Below are 23,878 nucleotides of genomic sequence, written 5' to 3'. Positions count from 1 at the left end.
GTACTGTTTGTAATATCAATTCTAGCTAGTACCCTTTTATGATGGTGACTTAATCTACAAGGGATTAACTCCTTGAAATGTCTCTTTGTTCTTGAAAGAGGCAACGGTTCTTCTTGCTTTCTAGCTAGTTTCTACATAAGGGTTGGGGTTCGGATGAATAGATTGCAGTGTGAATTTGGTTCTCCATTGAAGGCAAATTAAAATTTTGCTCGAGAACGGTTATTTTTAGATAAACAAAGTAAAGATAGAGAAGAGTAAGTGGAACAAACCACTTAAGGCTAAGGGAAGGCTAATCGTGTTTAGGTTACTTAACCCGGAGAAATTACTTATACACTTTTGGGTCTCAACTCTCAAGGCGAAGAATCAAGAGATGTATGGTTTGTAGCCTGAAGGCACAACAAATCGTACATCGATCTCATTGAAGAAAGATGAGGGAGAGAGAGGAAGGGTAAATGAGTTTTGTGGTCGAAGTCATCTTCAGCTGGTGCACGAACCCCCTCATTCATTAAAATCCCTACACCATTAATTTTTGGCATTAATACGGTCGCCATTGAGTTTTCAATCAAGCAAGATATTGCTGACACACGCCCATCACAAGAGTCAATGAAAGCAGACGATTGAGAGTAAAACAGTATGTGAACCCACCACCAAGTATTTATTGCTGATAACTGTTTGGTCAAAGTTTGTCGGATTTCCACTCCATCATTACACTCTCTCTCTCTCTCTTAATGCATGCATGAATGATCCAATCTCATGATGAAGTTGGAAGCCAGGCAGCCAGCACCAGGACTGAAAGAAATGGTGTCTGTACTTTGAAGCACTAGTGAGCAGTAACAGGAGGAGAGAATAGTTGGGCGGCTATAAAATATAAATGCGTTTCAAATTAGGCTACTTTGACTGTCGTAGGCTGGGGATGATAAGATAAACATTAAACAACATATTCTCTTCTCTATAAGAACCGGCCAGGACTCAAACAGACTTGACTTGACCTCCATGACTGGGCGATTTGTTGCAGCGGAGATATGATATGAAAGGATTAGATAGGTGGTGATCAGAATTTCAGGCCCCCTTACCTCTTTTTCGTAAAGTCACGGTTTGTATGGCTTTGATGAAATATATAAAAAAAGGAAATGTTTGTTTTTTGTTGGTTGGTAGAAATCGCGGTAAGAGAATTATAAAAAGGTCATATACATTACCATACTCCGTTTAGTCTTGAGCTACAGTCAAGTTAGAATATATTTGTTTTCAAGAAAAAAAGTAGAGAAAGGTAGAGAAACCTATAGAAGTTTCAGCAATTTCAAATCTCATTTAGAGAGAGAATGCTGAAATAATGCAGCAGTCGCAGTCGCAGTCAGCAGTGGTTCCAACTTCCAACCCCATTCCCCCCCCCCCCCCCCACACTTTTCGAGGGGGAAAAGGTGAAGCGGAAAACAAAAACAAAAAAAGAAAGAGGGTCCGACTTTAATAACCTTGAAAAAAAAAACCCTGAAAAAACTGATGATGGAACCGGCATCATTCAGACCTTGTTTGTTTGCAAGCTATTTCTCCGAGTTCTTATTTATTTTTTTGGTCATGAACTTTGTCCGCCAAGGGAGACAATTTATCTTACCCATGTTCTTTTGCATCAATTATTTTTTACGGGTAATTGATCATTTTTTTTCTCTATTACTATTTTCATTATGGGACAAAGTTAACAAGTTTTTCCTCACAAGGGCATTATCCTGAAAATTTTCCCTCCCCAATAAGGAATGATTTATCCACCTAAAACTTGGATAAGTGAAGAAAAAACTTACCGGAAGAAAAATTTACTTACCATAGAGTGATGGACCGTTAATTTCCCATGCACCAAATGCCCCCATTCCAAGTATTCAAATTCCAACATACAGGCAAAGAACTGCCTCCAATGCTTTTGCATTCAAATTCCCAACCATAATTTGTTGATTCATGATCGGTTAAACTTTTTCAGGTACCACACCTTTCCAGTATCGCAAAAATAAAACGCCACAATAATGGCTTCATCGACTTGGGGGACCCGTCGACTTGTCAAAATCTCAGAATTAAACCACTGTCAATAAGTCAACCTTATCGTACCGTAATAATATCTAGCAATGCAAGCCAAAGGGGTGCTGTGTTGTGCTGCACCGTTCTTGATTCATAATGAAGAGCTTCCAATTATCTAATATTCGTTTTTTTTTTACTTTTTCCAGCGACATCAAATTAAAGAAACTCTTAAACATTGTCCTGGATCTCACAACGCACATGAACAAAAGATTTCAGGTACCCAAATCCATCAATCAAATCATATAAAAACAAAAACAAAACCGTCCACATTATGAAAGACATAATAACCTACTTGACAAGCATGAGAGAGACAATTCAGAATACATTATCTTGAAAGCAGGATGAGAAAAAGTAAAGGGACTCGATTTATTGTCTTCCGAAGGTGAAGGTTGTGAGAGACCACGTTTTAACAAAAGAAAACCAAAAAGTGAAGCATGCATCAAAACTTCCGTTGATATTAACAAAACAAGTACATCTGTTTCTGTGGCGGGTTGGTCATCTACTCTAATCGCAGAGCTGATTGCACATGAAGCGGCCGCCTTGCCAGACACTGGAACCACCAAAACTTAATAGAGAACAGAAACATAAAGAAACACAAGCGATATTAGTCAAGAACGCCAAGGTAAAAAACCATGTATGGAATTATAAAATTTTCTTTCAAAAATGTGAAGAGAAGAAAGACAGTGATATATATAAGTGGGGCTACACTTCACATTTCAAAAATGTGAAGAGTAGCCCCAAGGAAAATTTCAGACATGGGCAAACCAGCATGACAATAATCATGCACATGTAAGCTGTTATAGGGTAAAATCTGGATAATCCATGTCAGCCTTAACTGATTGAGCCCATATTACAAGGAAGGGCACGCATTCTTCACCCTAGAGCATCATGTCTCCTGCAAAATAAAAAACCCACCACATAATAAAACGTCTAGAACTAACCTCTGAAACAGCAATGTAATGTTCACACATTTCTTATCAAGAGAACTTGTCAGTTTCCAATATCAATGGGACAGCAAGAATATTATGATAATGACAAGAGAAACAAGAAGAATGCTTCTTGTTAAGAGAAACTAAATTCATCCTACACACCAGGGCACCTGAATATTAGCAATCTATCCAACCCTACACAAACAAAAGAAATCCTCGCAAATTTTGCACATAACATCTGTTAATCTCTCCATATAAATTACCTAATCACCATATCATGCATGACTTCCAACCCCATGATACACACATTCAGGCTCTGAAATAGGGCTCTCACCTAGAAGACCTAATGAAAGCAACATAACAAATGTCTATAAAGTTTGTTAAGATCAAGATGGTTAATACCATCCAATATGGTCATTATTGTGGATTGGGAAATCTGGTAGAAAAATAAAATGTTGGTCCAACCAATGTTTTAAAAGCGCAAGGCGCAGGGGTCAATTTGCACCTGAGGTGCAAGGTGCAAGGTGAGGCGTGCCCCTTTCTGAAGCAAGACGCAAAAATACAAAAAAAAATGCTAACAAATAAAAAAAATGTCAGAAAATTCAAAAAAATAAAAAAAAATATTAAACATAATATTACTAAAAAATATAAAGTTAAATTTTAAAATAATGTTTTAAAAAACCTTTTATCTAAAATTAAAATACATAAACATAAGATGTAAAGCATATTCAAATGAGAATTTAAAAATAAAATCTAACATAAAACATTTTCAAGCATGTAAAACCTCTAATCTCTTTTTTCACTCAATTGCAATACTTCACATAGCTAATGTAATGTAAAACATATTATATTCCTGATTCCATGAGCCGCCTTTGTGCCACACTCCTCGAGGAAAACCCAAATGTGGACTTGTTTTTTGTGTGAAAACTAAGAATTTAAGACCTAATGTGGACTTGTTTGGGCTTGCCTCGAGGAGCATGGCACGAGGGTCCAGGGGTGGAGCCCCTGGCCCAGCCATTATGTTCAAAAAGACGCAAAAAAGCGCCAAATTTTCAAAAGGCACGCGTCTGGGCTGAGGCGCAAGGCACACGCCTGAAAGGACTGCACCTCGCCTGTGCGCCTAGGCGCGCCTTTTAAATCACTGGATCCAACCACCTGCTAAGTGAAAATGGTAACCAAACAAAAACCTGTCAAGATAGAGGTCATACATATCCTCATGATTTCCTATATTTTTTTTTTTCGAACAAGATCCTTACCGTTTTAATATGTTCCATCAGTCCCAAGTCATAAACTGAACTTTGTGAAATACAGTTCGAATGCACAATAGGACCTTGGGCAGCACTCTTATCAGTAGTCCCTATGTTGCCTTCTCCAACTGGAATGGTCATATAAACTGCTCCCTTAAACATCCATTCATCTCTTTCATGACTGTAAAAATCTTCAAACAGCTCCCCACATAATGCACATATGCACTGGCTTTCATCAGCAGGGATCATCAATTCACCCTTCTCCAGCTCCTTCACCAGCACTTGCATGGAAGCAATGTCCATGGATCCAGATGGCAGTCCCCCATTCTCAGAAACCCAGTCATTCAAACTTGTGTACCATCTCCTTGAAGCCCTGTGATGGATTGTTTGCTTTGAAGCATGCCACTCCATGTGTCTATCAAGTCGTTCTTTTAGTTTAAGCCGAAGGCCACATACATAGCAATGATGAAGAGTGTCATCAAAGAGGGCGTTAATTACTGATTGATGTGGTTCTCGAATAATTTCAGGCTTAAACTCAATGCCTATAAGGTCCTTTGCCTCTGTTGTGATTTGGGATGAGGAAATCGTGCTATTTACCTCAGATTTTAAGCTATGCAACTCTTTCCCAGATGTTGTAGGAATGGTTGATGAAATGGGACCTGAAGAAACCAATATGGAGCTACTGCTTGATGGACCAAAGCAGTGATTCTGAGGCTGAGTTGGCAACTGAGTCGTGGTCAGAGTTGGTGACTCAGTTGTTGATGCAGATATCAATCCCTTGGCAAGCAATGAGCTCAAAAGATTTGAAAGTGGCTTTGGGACAGCACTAGCTATATTTGATGTCTGCGATGTTGTGCTACCTACAAGAGATGATAAAGGTGGAGGGCCAGGTGGAAGTGGGGGTAGTACTGCTGCCCTTTGAGGGTTTGCTGTTAGAGATGACACATTAACACTAGAATCCAAGCCTGATACAGAAGCTGATGCAACCATGGATGCAGAGGATGTTGCAAGCTGGACAGGAGGTGGCCCACTTGGCAAAGGGGGGTGAATGTTCAAATTAGATGGCAGTGCCCCTGAATCCTGAAAATTCAAGTTGGGAAGGCTACCACTTACTGAAGTCTTTGAGAGTAGTCCACTCTTCATAATTGCAGCCAACAAACTACTTGTATCCGTTTCTCCTGTGATATTTGCAGCAGGACTATTTGAATGGCCTTGAGCAGGATGCTCTGTTGCTTGGGGAGTTCCAGAAATTGAACCTCGATGCAGTGGTTTCTGGGTTTGACCAGAGGGCTGAGACTGGTTTAACTCAGGCTGCTGCTGAGTGAAGGGAACACGCCTTAATTGGGGTAATGAAATTGAGGAAGATGAGGTATGTAAATATTGAGAGGTCTGTGACTGATTTGACGGCAAGGTACCTGACATGAGTGGAAAAGAATCTTGACCACTTGAAATTTGAGGTATTTGGTTCAATGGTGCTGGAGGTAGGGAAGTTTTTGGACCAGGCTCATCAGTCATACTGTGTGATGGTTGAGGTTGATGTTGATGCACTACTGAAGACGAAGGTGAATGAGAACTTTGGTGTATTGACAACTGTCCAGATGGAGAAGCAGGTCCAGGAGGTTGATGACGTGGCCCCAAAACTCCAGTGGATGTGTCAAAGGAGGTTGATGATGTTGTCAAAGATCCAATGCTTGGGGCTCCAACAACAGAGGTTGATAATGGCAGTACATGTCCTGCTTTGACAAAAGATGAACTCATGCTTGTTGACAAACCACAGATAGAGGTAGACTGCCCTTCTGACTTGCCTGAAATTAATGAAGCTATACCCATATTTATCAAACCATCTACTGGGAATGGCTTTTGTGATGACCACCCTGAGGATGTTCGATGCCCAGTTATATCTTGTCCTTTCTGTGCTATGGCTGGATCCATTGAAGTTTCTCTCTTAATCCTTGAGCCAATTTCACGTTCACTTCGAGTTTGTGATAGGTGTTCTTCAACCTCCTGGATATTAAAGATAAATCAACCAGCATAGTTAAGACAATCCAACATAGATTATAAAATGATCAAGATACACTGTTTGTTAAAAAAAAGAGATATTTCAACCCTGCCAATACAAGCAAACTACGTCAAGTGGAACATTTTGAACATTTCCCCTACCAAATTTCTATAGGTATTTGTGGTCAATCTTTACCTCTTCCTACATGGGAAATGATCTCACCAAGTGATTGTATTCAACTTTATGAGTTAAAGTACAAAACAAAAATCAAGTGAGAGGATCATTCCCCATGTGTATGAGGCTTAAAAATGTATGACATGTAAAGAGCATCTTGAAGAAAGACTAATTCATATTGGGTGCCTACATCCAACAAGAGCTTAGATGCAGTGACAAGTTACATGGGACCAAATCAAGTAGAAAAGGCAAGCTCTCTTTTCACTACATTTCCAAGATGGTTAATACCACACCAACAAAAATTCACAAACAAGGAGTGGACATGGGTACACTCTCAAACTAATATATATTAGGAACTTAGGCTCTATTTTGTCTAAATGGAAAAGGAGAGGAAATTTTTCAGTTTGAAATATTTCAGTTATATGTTCTACCCTTTTATGGCCAAAACCTTGTTTTCTAACCCTTTACAATGGAAACAATAGACTAGAAAGAAGTGAAGAACATTCATCTACAGAGTTGTCTGCAACATTGACTGCTAAAGGACACAGACTCAATGCCAGGGGGTTTGAGGCAAACCATTCTACGGGCTACCATTAGGAAAATATTCATTATCAAGTCAACCTCAGACAACAACAGACACATAAATCCTCTTGCAAGGCCAGAAAACAACCACCTCCATACAGGATAATGCATCATATGGTTATAATCATATAATTGCATTTAATCAGAAGAGAAATGGTGGGAAAAACCAATTCGAATGATGGCACCTATTGTTTAACCATCTAAAAAACATAAGGCAACAAAGAGGCAGGACCCATTGCAATGAAAATCTACCTTTTGCTCCAAACGACTTCTAGCAAAAATACATATCAAATTTATTCCAGTGAGGGATCCAGAAGGTTGTTTCAAGCATCCAAAGTTTTATTTGTCTATTCATTTTGGTTTGCAAGCTTACCTGCTTTTCTGCATCATCAGGAGTCCAACCATCTCCCCTTGAGCTATCAAGGGCCCCATGATCTGTCAATCTGGAATTCATATCATCCCACATATACTCCTCTTCTTCAGAGTTTTTCCAATTCCTAGAAATCCCTCTGCTGCTTCTATTTCCAATGCTCTGTGTTTGATGCAGCTGAGCAACAGGCTGTGCAGATCTGGGTGCCCGATAGCTTTGAAACCCATGCCGGCTTTCAAATCCATTCCTTTGGCTAACAATTGCATCTGTAGCCTTGCTGCCAGCTCCATACCATGGCTTGTCAAGTCCTTCTCGCTCAGGAACCCTCTCAGTGGCTCTTCCAACTACCAAGTCTGAATGTCTTGAAATATCAGAGCGATATTCATAATCCCCATATCCTGCACCACTATTTTTCTCATGAACTGGCTCGCTTAATGCTTCTTTTTGAGGACGCGGAACATTCTGCAAAATTAAATTCATTATGGTGCAATTGAAAGGGATAAAGCATTGGTAAACACATAATAACAATGCTTCTTTAATAGATAAATCTGTCCATAGCCCTCCACTACTAATTCTAGCTGTTCTGTCTGACATCTCCACATGCTCATAGAGGCTACAGAACCAGTATTGTCATTTGCTGTTCCTTTTGCCTTCATCACATAAACCCAAGAAAACAGCCAAGAAAGGTCTAATGATGGATTTAGTCAACTGAATTAATCACTTACGACAGAATGAAAGGACTAAGTACAAAAATTTAAAACCAACAACTCTAATTATACCACTTTAAGGTAGGACAGTCCACATAAATATACTATGTTACAATATAGCTTTACAGATATTAACCAGATGTATTGATAAATTAAAAGGAAAATAAAATTGTATGAATATCATTATGTAGATATACACTGACAATGTTATATTCGTAAGGGTCATTAAAAAGGTAGTGGCATGCATGCCAATCCTAAGCACCCAATAGAAGAAACCAGCAACCTGATAGAGAACATAATCACCCAATCAACTGTACACCTGTGGATTAATTGCTCCACAACTTGCAACATGGAAATGAGTCAAGAGGTTGAGAAACCAAGATAAGCTCTGCAGTTGATGGAGTCAACTTAAGTGGATTAAGGAACTTGTATTTTTTATTTATAAATTAAAAGAACAAAAGGAATCAAATTGAAGAGTGAACCTATGGAACAAGGACGACTAAGCAAATGCCAAAACCAGTTCTGCTTAGTAAAGTCTGATGCCTGTCACCCTTTTAAGGATACCAATCACCTAATTAAAGTCAAATCTCCGAAGACATAATTTACAATTAAGATATCACTAGTAATTTTCAAAAAGATGTAAAAATTTGATTATTAACAACATCAAGAGATTTTTATTATTGAAAATGAAATAAGAATGCAAGTCTAGGCTCATCAACGACACGATACCTTTCCAAAAAGAATGGCTAACAATGCACACGGAAATAAAGACTCATTAAAAATAGCTACCCAGGAGGGGTACCCCAGAATACATCCAACCTTCCTACACATCTAGCTAGCCCACCCACTATGAGTTGGTAAATCTTCTGATCCATTTGAACAAGATGTTCATGTTAGATGTCAGAATTCTAGCTTCTCTAATGTTAGCTAGCCTTACAAAATCTAGCTTCTATTCAATAATTCTTAGCAGCTCAGGATAATCTTACGTCATTATAATCCCTTGAAGGCACTTCTCATTAGGATTTCATTCATTTAAAATAAATACAACATTTGCTTGTCCCTCTGATCCTTGTGCATGTGGGACCAGCAAGAAGAGAACTTCAAGGACATGAAAATAGTTACAAACAAAAGTATAAAATAAAATGATTTTTTTTTTATATTTTTTCTTTTAATTTTCTTTTGGAAGGTGACTACATTTATTACTTTAACCTTCTCTACTAACTGTCTAAGAGGATCATAGTCAAACATCATGATAAGGGATATCCAGTTAGGATACTGAATGTAAGCAACAAAATAGAAGTTGCTGAGGTGATGGAGGTGCAAAAAAAATCTCGTCCAAGCAAACCCCATATTGTGCATGTTACCAAAGTCTGTTCCCGTTTAAAAGAAGGCCTAATTGGGGCAGGTCCTACTAACTAATACAAAAAGGTGGTACAAGAGAAGAGAAGTTAAGCTCAAATCTTCCTGTCAGTATGTTTCGATTGGAGCAAATTTTAAGACTGACTCAACTCTAAGAATGGACAATCAGCCAGTGATTAATCCAATTGAGAAGCTTGAGACTAGAGTTGGAATTGAGGGAGATGAGAAGGAGGTTGGAGGAGATGTTGAAAAGAGTAGTGAGAATCAATGTTGTTAAAATCTTACGGTTTACAATACGATTCATGATTTGAATCATGAACCCCAAGGGTTCGATTCGAATCTTATGTCTGAATCCTTTTCTGCAAAAATCTTACAATTTTTGTTTGAATCCTATGATTTGATTCATAATTTTTACGATTCACTGCAGCTCAAATGAACTTAATTAAGAATTAGTTTTCTATTTTGGAATTTGTTTGTTTATATTTAATTTTGTAAAGGGAGACTTGTTTTAAAGCCCCTACTAGAAAATGGTTTATTTACATTGTTCAAGATTAGAAGTTAGAGTCATAGTTTTCAAAACTGGACCGGACCAGACAATCGGACCAGAAAACCGGGAACCGGTCACCTGACCAATTTCGTTTCACCTTAAAACTGCTTTTGGCCAAAAAACCATTGATTTGGCCAGCGAACCGCTGACCTGGGAGATGAGTCGTCGACCCGGACAACGTTTTTTGGCCTTTTTTATTTTTTTATTTTATAAGTCAGAACGGGCCATCAATTTGAGCCACTATTGGACCATTCGACCTGGAAACCGGTCCCCACAACGGTTCCCTATCCGATCCGATTTTAAAAACCTTGGTTAGAGTTTATTCTGCATCATATGCAAATTAAATAGCCATTGCATGTGTATTTATTTGACTTTCAAGTCAAGCTTGATTATATCATCTTAGGCTTCTAATTATAAGTTGTAAATTCTATTGTTTTAGGTAGATATATGGTAGATATGGATTAAAAACAGTGTAAAATCGTTTTCCTATATACACTTAGCATTTTAATATATCTTTAATTTTTTGATAAATTTGTAAAAAAAATAGAAATAATCTTAGGATTTATGATAGGATTCATGATCCCATTCAATTTGACCTTCCCTACGATTTTCAGAACATTGGTGAGAATCCATCAGAGAAGAAAGAAGAGAAGACTGGTAGTGTGGACCAAGGTTAAAGTATTGATACGCTACTGCGTATCAGTACTTAGAAACAAACGAACATTTTTTTTTTATTTTTTTTTTCAAATCTTGGTTTTTGGGTAGCTAAAAATAGGTTTTTTTATTAAAAAAGGTGGGGTTCCCGAAACACCTGTTGGGGTGTATCTTTTTCAAAAGATACGATACAATACGGGGCGTATTGTATCGATACTTTAAACCATGGTGTGGACATTGAGAAATTTGCTGACAAGGATGTTGAGGAAGGCAAATATTTAGGTGTGGTTTCTGGGTGGAGAGGAGTTTGTTCATAGAGCTTTTTCTGAATTTGAGAGGAGGTGCAAGGAGGAGAGAATGAAGAAAACTGTAGGTGGGAAAAGTGGAGATGTTTGGGATGAGGAAGTTGAAGGGAGGGAGGATGAGTTTGTTGAGGAAGAATGATCGTAGTGTATCTGATTAATGGAGTTCTTCCAAGTCTATCTTTTGAAGTGTGGTCGTCAGTGGTTTGGGGAGAGATTTCTCAGAAGGTCTTGATTAGAGCGATTAATGTTTTTCCTTTGTTTGGTGTGATGGAGTTCTTGTCTCCTTTGTGTCGCGTTAAGGTGTTAACCTAGCACCTTATTGGTGGTTGTAATCAGTTTTTATTTTTCTCTAATAATTTTTTTCTTTTTATCATAAAAAAAAAAATAAGGGATGTCCAGTCAAATTCCTAAAGTTGACTGATCTTTCAGGTTGGCTGCATTTCTCATAAGAGAGTATAATCTTGCTAAGTTGGTTCTTTCTAGATATAATTGTATTGAACAAAGTAGAAGTTTTATGCCTTTTTCTGAATATGGTAAGGTTTTATTTATTAAGGAAAAAAAGAAAGAAAAAAGCATACGAGGTGTATATTGATGGTAGCATCCAAGCTATTGGCTCAAGTACACTCCACACTAGTCAAAACCCTACCAAAGGGGCCTAAGCCAAAGCTCCGAGAAAGAGGCCCAAGCCCTCAAGGAAACAAACAATCCAAAACAACAAACCCAGACAAAGTAGAACAAACCACACAAAACCCTTATAAGCTCAAACTCATCACACAACCTAGCACAACAAGAAAACATAAGGAAGAGTCAACCAACACGCACAAACCTTACCTTGCCTCTTCTGGCCCTCCCTCTGGAGCTATGAGAACCCTTGGGAATAGGCTTCACCACTGTCGCATAATAAAAATCCGCAAGTTTCTTGAACCTTTGACTTAGGAGGTAATCCAAGTTAGTAAAGGAGTAACTTGAGCTTGTGTTGTCTAACTCCAAATCACCCTATGAGCTAGAGTTTCAAATCATAGATGGAGTGCAAGAGAAGTTTCCTTGGCTTTGATCCACTCACATACTGGGTCCTCTTGCCCCCCTGTGAATGAAGCCCCAAGAAAATTGCCAAAAGACATCAACTTCTCCACTCTAAGATTCACATTACTAGAAAGTGGGGAGGAGCCGCATGTGCAAGGCCTAGAATCTGCATGATTCAAATTCTCAGCTAGATCCAAAGTCCAGCAGCTCAGGAAACAATCTATTGAGGAGACAAAACATTGTCTCAAATACTCAACCCAGTAACAGCCACATCAACTTATGCAGTTCCCAAGGTTGGGGAGCCAACCTCAAAATCTTGCAATAGACGTCCGCTAGAGGGCTCTTCATTTCTACAAGGCCCCTTAATAGCTCTGAATCTCTGCCATACAATGCCCACAAGAATTAAACCTTGGGAGCTTGCAAAGATGTCACCATAGGTTTTGGGTAAAGCGATGGGACAACAGTTTCCAAATGGGCCTCAGGTCGAGGTAACGAAAGACAAGAGGGTAGTGGGTCCAACAAACCGAAACAGTTGGGCTTGGATCCAGTCATCTGGATGCACCAACCTGGTTCGTGTTTTCATCTCTGCTTGTTTAGGAGCAAAGAGCGCAAATTCAAAATTTGAAAAGTGTGCCTGAGAAACCGAAAAGGGAGAAGACAAAGCAAGAACAATTTGGAGATTAGAGGCCATCATTCCTGCCGGTGAAGGCTTGCCATCCATTGTGTTACCCACCGTAACACCTTTGGCAAATGAAGAACCACAACACCTCCTAGATCTAGGTTTACATATTTTCCATTTCACTCTTCCACCATGAGACACTAAAGAAGGTCGTTGACCTTTGGTATTGGAGCCACCATGACACACCGACTTCGCCTCAACTAGCTCTACGGCCCATTGATGAACAAAACAACTTTCGTTTGAAACCATAATGTTGACCTAGGAAAGCAAAGCTCTACCAATCAGAAAGAGTTTCTAAGTCTTCCACTGCTATTCAAAGCCAAGTACCTAACACCCCTTACTACTAGCTCAACGGAATTGGAAATATCACGGACTGCTCTACTCCAAATGAGCAATCGAAGGGACTTGATGTTGCTCCGAGAGAGATCTGATGAGTCAGCTGGCTATGAAACCTCCATCTGCATCACCACTTTCTGTGAAAACCGTTGGACACCGAGAATGGAGGGGTTCCGAAGACTTGAATCCACCAACGGTCGTAGCAACTCCTCTATCTCTCCAAACAAGCTGTTGGAGTCAATCGAGAAAGGAACATGCAATGCCCATTTAGCCATGACTTGCCCGAGTGCAATGCACTGATTGCTTATGTCTTAAGAGAGAAGATTAAGAGCATCCTGCTCCCTTCCAACTTTCTCGCTTTCAGTTTTGTTAATAAACTCCAGGACAAGAAGCCCACCTTTCTACCTCTCCAAGGTCTGGGCAGATTCCTAAGAAACGAATGGCCAAACATTGTAGGAGAAAGTCTTCACACTCTCTAATCCTGCCCTCTGCAATAAGAATCTGATGCCTATTTTTTACCTGTCCTGTTGTCTACTCTAGGAATCATGTGCCGGTATTTCTTTTAATAAATGTACCAAGTTGTCAATCTATCCAAAAAAATGATAAGAATAGATATTACACTTGATCTTAGCCAAAAGGACGGTGACATAATATAAATATATGACTAATCAGAAAAAATCTATCAAAAAAAAATCCACCATGTTCTCAGGTTTCAGGAATAGAAATCATGTAAGATGCTACAAAGAAGATACTTTATAAGTTATAACATACATGCAATGACATTTAAGTTCATAAACATTAATTAGAAGATGGGAATTAACAGTAAATGGAAGACCTGACAATACATTAACAATGGCCAGAAAAGCAAACTCCCTTGCTGATCCAAGAATCAATTAGTGAAATATTTATAACCCCATAGTAGAGTGTAACAACTATACAAAGTAGACATCAACTGCTCACAGTAGCTTATTGCAGAACTTGCAACATCCATATAATATCTTTGGAAAGCCCAGTAAAAGCATTTACATTAAGAAAGAAACTAACAAGCAAGACAACTTAAGGGATCCATCATGCATATCCAGTAGCATCATGCATATCCAGTAGCATGAGAGCAATATATTCAATATGCAGGATGACTACAAACTATCAGAAGTCAAATATATCACTGCACTCACCCTACTTGACTGTTGAAGGCGCTGCCTTGCCTCTAAGTACTTTGGATTTACATGAATGCTATGAGATGGGTGTTGTGACTGAGAATCAGGCAGAGGCCTAGATGCTGTGCCTCCTGATGATGAACCATTAATGGAAGGTTGGAATCCTAGCTCTTTCTCAATCATTTGAAGGGTTGTGGGGGGAAATACCCCTTTCCAAGTGCCGAAAAGATGCCTCATACTAGGATGAATTGAGGGATCCACCTGTCGATAGGCCTTGCAGAATACCTAGAAAAAATAATAAAATATTGACAACTAGCAGAAACAATAAATGACATGAAGCATACCAGCTAACTCAGAAAAGTCAAGAAACACCAACATAGAGTGAAATTAAAGAAACACATAAACAAGCAAAGAGTATACACTGCAACCAATTAAAACTTCCAAGGAACTAAATAGCTTCAGAAATATAAAGTGTTTAAACCTAATTTGTTTTGCAGATCTATCAGATACAAAGAACGCATCTAAAGAACCAATAAAAATTATGGTTAATAGGATCAGCCTCAAGAGTAAGTGACAATTTCTCCAATATATAAAGAAAAAAATATGAACGGAATACAATTTCTAGGAATTACTCCACTTCATTGCAGATGAAACAGGTTGATGGAAGAACTAACCTCAGGTAGTTTGGCAGCAAAGTGTTTAATATAATCCCTCGCAATATTCTTTACAATACTATCTAAAAGGTAGAGAGATGGCAGCTTCTGCTCACTAGGTACCTGCAAATTATGTTCCCAAACATCAGAAGAAAAAAACATAACCAAGCTTCCTCAAAAACTAATATGATAATTAGCATTTATGAAGAATAAGGTTCATTGAATAGATATATAGAAATCAGCAACCTAAAACACTATAGCATGGTTCAACAGTAAATAGGAAAAAAAAAATAACATAACAAAGGATCAAGATACAGGTCAACTATCAGCCTCTAAAATGACAACAGAATAAATCTGATAAATCATCTGATGGTAGGAGACCTGGAGAGGGCCATTGACCATTTAACCACATCTACAGATTTGGGCTTTCAGTAAGAACAAGATCCATGTAATGACAAGTAGGAATTCCATTCCCTAGGTTTTTTATCATTATTTAGCCTCCAAATAATGAGAACAGAAAGATGCCAACCAAAATGAAAATGAAATGAGGAAGAAGGGCAATCAAGGAGTGCTTTCCATGTAATCAACATGGAAACGAGAAAACATTTCAGCACAAATCATCTGACAAACAAGAAGAAATAAATGTCTGTTTTGACTTTTGTGCACATGAACTGGTTTTCTGAATCAGATGCCTCCAACTGAAATGCAGCTAATTCAAGCCAATTTTGAGTAAATCTCTTAGGACTCATGGATTCAATATCAACATGAAAAGGAACTCTGACAACCATGACCCCTCAAGAAGAAGACAAGTAGTTTTCAAGAATCTAACCTTCCAATAAAATGAGGGTCTCTGAGCAACAGAAAGAGAAGAAAACCAACGGGAGCTGGAATGAAATGTTACCACACCACCTACAAACCCTTGATGTTACAGTCTGTACCATGTACACATTTATTCAGGCCCATGGAAATAAGGCAATCTCGGCAGTTGCTGGATCTTTGATAGAGTTTTACAAATTTGACCACCAGGATGCTGAATGTTAAAAAGACGTCCACATGCATGATGGCAAAGAACTTGAAACAAAAACTTCTGTTCAAGAACAGAACTCGCCATTGTGAAGGCAAATTTGGCTAGAAAGCTGATACAGGACCTATCCCCCCAAATGAAATGATAATCTAGTGATGTCCTATAAACCAGCAAAGCTACAAGGGATGTAAGAGATCATTCTGAACACATCCACAGTTCTCCACACCAACATGAGATATACTCCAGTAAAGCAGTCTGCTCACTGCAAGGCAGTGATCTTCAAACTTACTCATAGGGATATGCTTATGTATGCAAGTTAACATCCAGCTGATCTCCTGTAGCATGCCATAGTAAGAAATTGTAGGTATTCCACAGCTTCTTAATTGATTCAACACGTCAACGGGACAAAGGAGCTTCTCCCAGGCCCATATCAATGATAATTTATGATATTAGCAACCTTATTTACAACAAGGAAGAGCATAATATGGTAAGTGGTGAAGAAATATGAGAATCATCTTGAGGCTTAAGGCCAAATCACACATTCAGAAGTTAGGAAGATAACCAAAGGGAAACGATATTTGACCACGGAAAACCCACATGCAGACTATACTGTTTCTTGCTTACACATTCAACCTGCAATCTTTGTTTACTGACCTTGCATCGTAGACAATTTGAAATGTTACCAGAGACGGGGACCAAGCAAGTAAAGAATTCTGCTGAGAATTCGTATCATGTATTTGCCATGATATCTACATAAAAATACATAAAGACCAATCTGGTAATAAACCTTCCAGTGCCATAATCAATAGATTCTTGATTCCAAGCATATGACGAATTAAAATCCATTATTTCGAACTTCGGTAGTTCAGTTACAGTCTAAGATTTGGTATTCCACTATTCTAGATCAATAATGAAGGCATGCATTCTGCTCTGCGAAAAGTTGCGAAAAAAATTAAAAAGTAGGTCTATTTTTTCCCTTTTCCTCAATGAGCTATTACAACGCAAACAACGCCAGCACCAAAATGAGAAGATAATTCTGAATTCATCACACAAAGAGTTACAGTCGATACAGTAAGGAAGAACGGCATAAACCGGTTCACCTCAAGAATATTTGCACAGACAGTGGCAGCGATGCCCTTTGCAGCATGAAGGTTCTCCCCGGCAATGATAGTTAGATTAGTAATGATTGGTTTCGAATTGAAGGTCAGCTCTGCAAGAGCGGTCTTATACTGAGTAACAAGTTCTTGATGTTGCTGTTGCTGATGCTGATAAGTTCCTCGAACAGGGTCATCTCTCTCTCTATCATTCGTTCTAAACCTCGAGAGCAACGGCCTTGCTCCGGCGCCGGAAACGGCAGAGGTTCCTCTTTGTGGAAAGGGTCGCTCACGATCGACGACGACACTGTTTGAACTCCGATCCCGCTCGGCCTCTTCGGCCAACCTAGGTTTCTTCAGCCCTGGTTCTCTCGACCTATCAATGGATCTACGCGAACTCTCCATTTACATCACTTATAGAAACCCAATATTTTAAAGAAGAAAAAAAAAACAAAAATAGAAACCCAAAACCCTAACCCTTATCTTCTTTATGTTACAGAGACATGGAAGAATAAAAAAATAAAATAAAATAAAATAAAATTAAGAGCAGAAACTGAAAAAGACGATTGGGAGAGAGTCCCTGAAAACCCTAAGCCAAACAGTTTTACATGGAATCATACAGGGGAGATGGTAATTGATGCAGGAGGAGTGTTGGAGCCGACGAAGAGTAGCCGAATTTCGTAAATTGAGGAGTGAAGGGGCATTTGGTTCGAAGGGAGTAGAGGGACTAAGAGAGACAGAGACAGAGAACGACGATGAAAGTAGATGAAGCTGGTTGGGTCTACGGGCATCTTCCGAATCGAAGGTCAAGCGAGTGAATCGAGTGGCGGTGAAACATGCGACCCGGTTTCTCTCTCCTTCAGTCTCTTTTTTTTATATTTTCTCGTTTTACTTTTTGTTTTTCGACAGACAGAGTCACAGAGAATGAGGGAAGGGATCAAAAGAGAGAGGGTTCGCTGTGGTAAACTGGTAATTAGAAACGGATTACCACCGGGGACCGCCGTAGGGGTGCAGCGGGTTGGGCGGGCTTTATGGTCAATTTTTTTAATTCGAGTCCAGACCGTATTATAATTTAATGCATTTGGATTAGCTCAGGCCCGAGCTTTGGTTTGTTTAATAAACCAATTCTAAAATTATAGATATACTGAATATATACATTAAATACATACAAAATTGTATGTATGTATCTATGTGTATAATTAGGCTGAACTCGGCTTAAGATAAGGTTAGATTGTAGATTGGGCCCAGGTCAGGTTTAAGCTATTTAAGGGCTAGTCCCAAACCTAATAAAAATAAATAAAAAAACTTGAAGTCTGAGGCCTGAACCCAATCTGAGACTCGGATTGGATCTACCAAGTTGCACCCCTACTAGATCGGGGATCAAAGAGTGAAAGAAGAAATTTTTTAGAATCATTAAAAAAGGCTTATAAAAAGTAAAACGGATCATCTAACTATATATTCTAGGGAAAATATTTTAAACTATCCCAAGTTTTAAGAAATGGACTAACTCTACCCCTATTATTTACAAAATTGGTTGCAGTACCCCAAGTTTTCAAACAAATGATACAATTAATATCATTGTTCAATTTTGAAGGAAATAATGAAATGTCAAAATTTTCCTTAAATAAACAATAAACAAAAATAGGAAATGTATGTGATAAAGAACAAAAAAAAAAAAAAAAGAAAACATAGAGGCATAACTAAGAAGACGTTAGTCGGTGACTCAGTGGACAAGAACAAACGAACCGTTCTATACATCTCATATCTACCCACCCTGCACAGGTTAGAATTTTTTTTCTAAAATCTAAATGTAGTTATGCAGAACATAAAAATTCCTCTCCTAGAATACTAATTACCATCATTCCCAAATTTCTGCGTTTTGTTGATATATTGGGGGCATTCTTTTTGGATTTTGATAGGGGTGAAATTTAGTCAATGCGATTTTAGTTCTTATTGACCAAAGATCCCATGTTATTTTTTAGCTTTATGTGGGTACTAGGGAAAGTTTTCCTAGGTATAACTTACCTAAGAAAGTGATACCCATCTCTTAGGTGGGTGAATAACTTTCCTACATAGGGGGAAAGTTGAATACTTTAATCGGACAAAAATGTTCATTTTAATAATAGATTTTTATGACTAAAATGGTCATTGCCTTATTTACTTGAAAAATAAAAAGACACGGGTAAACGCACTTACTCAAATAAGTGTTTCTTAGGAAAAATTTATCCAGGTAATTGTATTTATTCGGCTAAATAACTTACCAAAAAGTGAACAGGGCCACACAATCAAATTTTAAAAAGTTAAGAAAAAATTAATTCTCATGATTGTAACAAATCAAGGCTTCTAGTATTGAGTGCAAGAAAGGTGAAAATCATAGTTGAAATTATACCATGTAGAAAAGATTTCAAATTAGCTGAAAGCCTTATCTATATAGCAAGCTGTGGACCTCATGAAATGCCCCACGCCAAGACAAAATACATGGGGCCCACACGGAGAGGTTGAATGGTTTTGGGCCCATGTATTTTATGGCTGGTGTGGAGTATTATTATTTGTTACACAGCTTGCTGAATCATATCTCGTGTAAAAGTGCAAATAAGCTTCCATATGGCATGAAATTGTAGACAAGTAGATTCACATGTTTACATAGGATGCAAAACCTTATATTTTGTATGTATTTAAAGTCTCTTTACCACCATTGTCGTCCCTTCTTCTTTGAGTAACTCCTTGTATGAAGTGTCAAAGCTTCCTTTTCCTAAAACCACAGTGGAAGCTCTCAACAGAACCTACAAGTTGAAACTGTGTTTGGAAACGATGCAAATGGAGTGTAAATCCTGGTTCAGGGTAAATTTGTACTCTGGTCCAGTTTTGATTGTGTTTGACAATAAGCATTCATTCAAGTGGGCTTTCGATATAAAAAAGGCATATATTTTATTGGAATTCGTGTTTGCATCCATTGCAATTAAAAATTTGTTTTGTAAGAAAGTAAATTTGCCAGTTCAAAACTAATCCAACTTTGCAATTTAGATGAAACATATTTGTATTCACACTTATTTGCATTGTTTGCTAACATAGTTGTGTTTGAAAATGATGTAAATGCAAATTTGTAGGGGTTCAAAAAATACAAATCGGTTTACTTTTGTATGTTTGATTTCCTTCCATCTTGTTTGGCAGCAACTATGTAAATCATTAGTGCACTTTTGCCAGCATTCGGAAACTTATAACGATGTAAACAAGCCTTCGACCGTCTTCTCCCATCCCAGTTGCATCAAATAACACAACAGATTTCAAACCTCTTATCTCAGTACCGAATGACTAAACTATACAACTCCCTCAATCCCAAATCATCCTATTCGTTGCAACTGAACGAGAAAGTAAAACCACATGTTTAATCAAACCAGAAATTAGCAAAACAGAGCCTATCTTTGATATTCAAACCGCTCACGACAAGCACACAAAGATAGTTAGACATGAAGATTTGGGAAGCAAACAATGTTAAACAAAACGGATGACAATATATAAAAGACAAAAGAAAGAGGTACGATGAACCTGTTACCACATTTGTCGTTAGCCAAAAATTTCACAGAGAATGGCCCTACAAAACCCCACCATTGTCTCTGAATTATATATCAGCCTGATGTGGGATGTTGCAATAGGGGAGTATTCCTACATTCGGAACATTTATTCTTGAAGGTAGATGTCGGAGTATAAATGGGGTTTGAGAAAATGGTGATACCTCGCTGGAAATCACCACTGTTGTTGCTTGAGTGGAAAACATGGGATGAAGAAACTGACCAACAGTGTCGTATATGCCGGAGAAAATGAAGAGGAAACCTGAGAATCACTATCATATAGTGGAAGATGATGGGGATGCAATAAATGTTAGTAGATTGGCTTTACCTGATGCCGCCGTCGAGGTTAGGTTGAGATGTGATGGACGGTGAGCGGTGGATTGAGTGATTGATGGAGAGAAAGGTGAGAAGAGAGAGAGATCACCGAAGCATCGCTGCCAAAAGTTGCAGCGGCGGTGACTGGTAGATACGAGAGCAGGAAGGAGGAGACAGACGATATGAGAGTGAGAGGATGAGAGAGGAGAGATTACCAGAGAGAAAGAGGTCGGTGGCGGGAGAGAATAGCTTGGAGTTGGAGGGAGGGAGTTCGTTGCCTCCTTTGCTGTCATCGATGGAAATGGGTGTGAATATTTAGTTCGTTAAAATCGAAGTAGTTTTTCACCCGAAGATGGAAGTAAATTCTAACAAGATTTCAAATTTACTTCGATATTAAGGGTATTTTCACATCGTTCCCAAACACATGCAAATCAGGACCGGGGAACCGACATTTATATCGTTTCCAAACGCAGCCTTAATGACAAAGTGCTCATGACTCAAGGTGTCATCTTAAGAGGCTTCACAATGTTTTCTTTTCATTGCCATTTTTGCAAATGGAGTAAAAGAAACAGGAGGAGAATTATGTCTACCCCAATAATAGAAATCTCAATAATCGCCCCTGTATGTGCTTCTTAGACCATTTCCTACTATTGGGGTGTTTGTTGCTGGCAATGGAGCCTAATAGATGAATAATGTGTTGTAAGGGCTCAACGGTCCACCACAAAGATTTAGATTGACGAAGAATGACTTTAGTGGGAATTTCGCTAGGGTATCAAGGATGAAACCATTAAGATTGTGATTAACACACTGAAGTTGAATAAACTAGCGGGATTAATGACGGGGAGATTGTCAAAGAAGCTAGTGTTGTTCTCCAGGAAGCCAAGCCGAGTTTTGCCTCTACATTTTCTTTTTTCTTTTTCTTTTTTTTTTTTTGGTTTTTACTACCTACATTTCCAAGAGGCCAAGCCAAAAAAGAGCATCTTTTACTACAAAATGGTAATAATGGTATTTAAAAAAATCAAGTCATGTGGTGTCTCATGTGAACAGATTATGACAAAATGCTAATGGTAGGGGAGGATTTAGTCAATTATCAAAAAAATTGGGGACATTTCAAGGAATTTTGTAAACAATAGGGGTAGTCACACAAGCATTAATGACAATTAATGACACATTTGTGCTAGCCACACAAGCATAAGCGATGCAACCCCTTGGAGAACATGTACAACTCACATGACATAAACATAAAAGACCTTCGCATCTCCTCCAATCAACTATAACATGGCTTGGACTTTATCCTTACTTCAACAAATAGCTGGATTACCTTATTCCACTAAGTCAACCTCTCACTATATAAGTAGTGAGATTACAACTTCGGTCTTGAAAGCGGAGGGAAAGTGATGAGACCCATCTGCATGCCCCAATCTAAAGCCTTAATGTGCCACTAAATGAAACACTCAAGTAATTTGCCCATGACCTAGACCATCCTAGTCAACCGACTCAACGAACCAGTCTCACCTAGATGCCTCTAACACGCTTGGATCTCGATAAGGACAATCATCGAGAAGCTCGAGTTGGGTTTGATAGCTATCTCTTAGTAGGACTTCAACTCATCGATGAGCATGACACCTCATCTATAAGGCTGCATTTGTTTGCAGTGTAAAACCTCATCGATGTAAAACATCACCACCGCTTCAGTTTTGTCATTGTTTGTTTGTAGTGTAAATCAAGATCGATGTAAAACTCCACTTCGACTCAAATTTGTCAGTTTTTGGATGGAGTGGAGTTTTACATTGTAAATCAATGTAAGAAGTCACTTATGAGTTATGATGGATTTTACATCGATTATTGATGTAAAAACTACATTGATAAAATTGATGTAATACTAATATACTACATTGATAAGCATGCTTTTTTAATGCTCAACGGTTCACATATTTCAAATGGTCGATGTGAAACGTCATCAATGGACTTTTACATCGATGATGTTTTACACCACAAACAAACGCAACCTAAGTAAGATACCCCCATGAAAAGGTATGCATAGTGTAGTTCTCACCTTGTCCTTTTGCTTCCCTCATTGACCTAGCCTCCCTTGCTTGATTTGAGGACTTCTTGCTCACTTACTGACTTAAGCATCAGATAGTTCTCTCCTGATAACACACCCTAGGACTCTTTCTTGTCAATGCCTTCAGAAGCAGCTCAATTCATCTAACCTCCTCAACTCATTTGATTCCCTGTCTCCCTCTCCTTTCTCATCTATTGCTTGTTTTACAGACTATAACATTGCTATTATGCATGAGCTAGTCCACAAAAAATCTTGAAGTTAGCATTGAGTTTTTTTAGGAAAAAAATTAGCACCAATTCACTAACAATCTAGAAATTTACTTCTTTTTATTGATTTTTTATTTTTTTTATTCCATGTCACTTTTTAAACAACCAATGAGATGCTCTCCTTCCCTATACAATATTACCAAATCTCTCTCTCTCTCTCTCTCCCACACACACACACACAAACATTTCCAATAACCTAAATAATATTCTTTTCCAAAAATTTCTCCTAAACTACCTTCCCTATTACCACTCACTTTCTCCTAAATTATCTCTAATTCCTATTTATATCCTAAATTATCTCTAATTTAGTAGAGAGTTTCTCTCATAAATTATCTCTAATTCCCATTTATCCTCTCCCCCGTTTTTATCTATATCTATCTAAAGAAAGTTTGAATTAAAATTTTGAAAATTATTTAAATATTCCAAAAAAGTATATAATAACTTTAAAACATTTATTAGAAACACAACAAATAACTATAAAATATTTAATGTTATTCATATTATTAATAATTTTATATTTTTTCAAAAATTCATCATGACATTATTTACTAACAATATAAATTATGGTTTTCTGGATTATTAAATTTAAATGTTATTCAAATAATAAAAGTTTAACATTAAAAAATAACTAAATATGTTAAATTACAAAATATTAAAAATAGCTAAACAATTATATAACAAAATAGTTAATATTATGTAATAACTTTAAAATAAATAAAATTCAAACAATGAAAATTTTTAAATATTTTATATATTATTTAAA

General features: G+C 37.9%; 1 protein-coding gene across 5 annotated transcripts; it reads right to left on the bottom strand.

Moving 5' to 3' along the window:
* Positions 1-2,271: 2,271 nt before the first annotated feature.
* LOC148871071 (polyadenylation and cleavage factor homolog 4-like) lies at positions 2,272-17,817 on the bottom strand. 5 transcript variants are annotated; one of them, XR_016107875.1, is made up of 7 exons: positions 16,907-17,311; positions 14,804-14,905; positions 14,148-14,414; positions 7,366-7,824; positions 4,247-6,241; positions 2,898-2,956; positions 2,272-2,626 (listed from the first exon to the last, which is right to left on the bottom strand). XR_016107875.1 is itself a non-coding variant. In XM_088972657.1 (6 exons), exons 1-6 carry the CDS (start codon positions 17,303-17,305, stop codon positions 2,948-2,950), a joined length of 3,231 nt encoding a protein of 1,076 aa, XP_088828783.1. In that variant the 5' UTR covers positions 17,306-17,817; the 3' UTR covers positions 2,272-2,947. The 5 variants fall into 5 exon arrangements, 4 of the variants coding, with proteins under 4 accessions (XP_088828783.1, XP_088828782.1, XP_088828786.1 ...); XM_088972657.1 differs by having other exon boundaries at positions 2,272-2,956; positions 16,907-17,817; XM_088972656.1 differs by lacking the exon at positions 2,898-2,956 and having other exon boundaries at positions 16,907-17,767.
* Between the last annotated feature and the right edge of the window lie 6,061 nt (positions 17,818-23,878).

The sequence above is a fragment of the Nelumbo lutea genome, chromosome 2 (genome assembly GCF_056320005.1).
Source record: "Nelumbo lutea isolate HS-2025 chromosome 2, American lotus-T2T, whole genome shotgun sequence".
In the NCBI taxonomy this organism is placed as follows: Eukaryota; Viridiplantae; Streptophyta; class Magnoliopsida; order Proteales; family Nelumbonaceae; genus Nelumbo; species Nelumbo lutea.
Note: the sequence above shows the minus strand (reverse complement) of the source record. Positions and strands in the feature narration are given on the sequence as shown.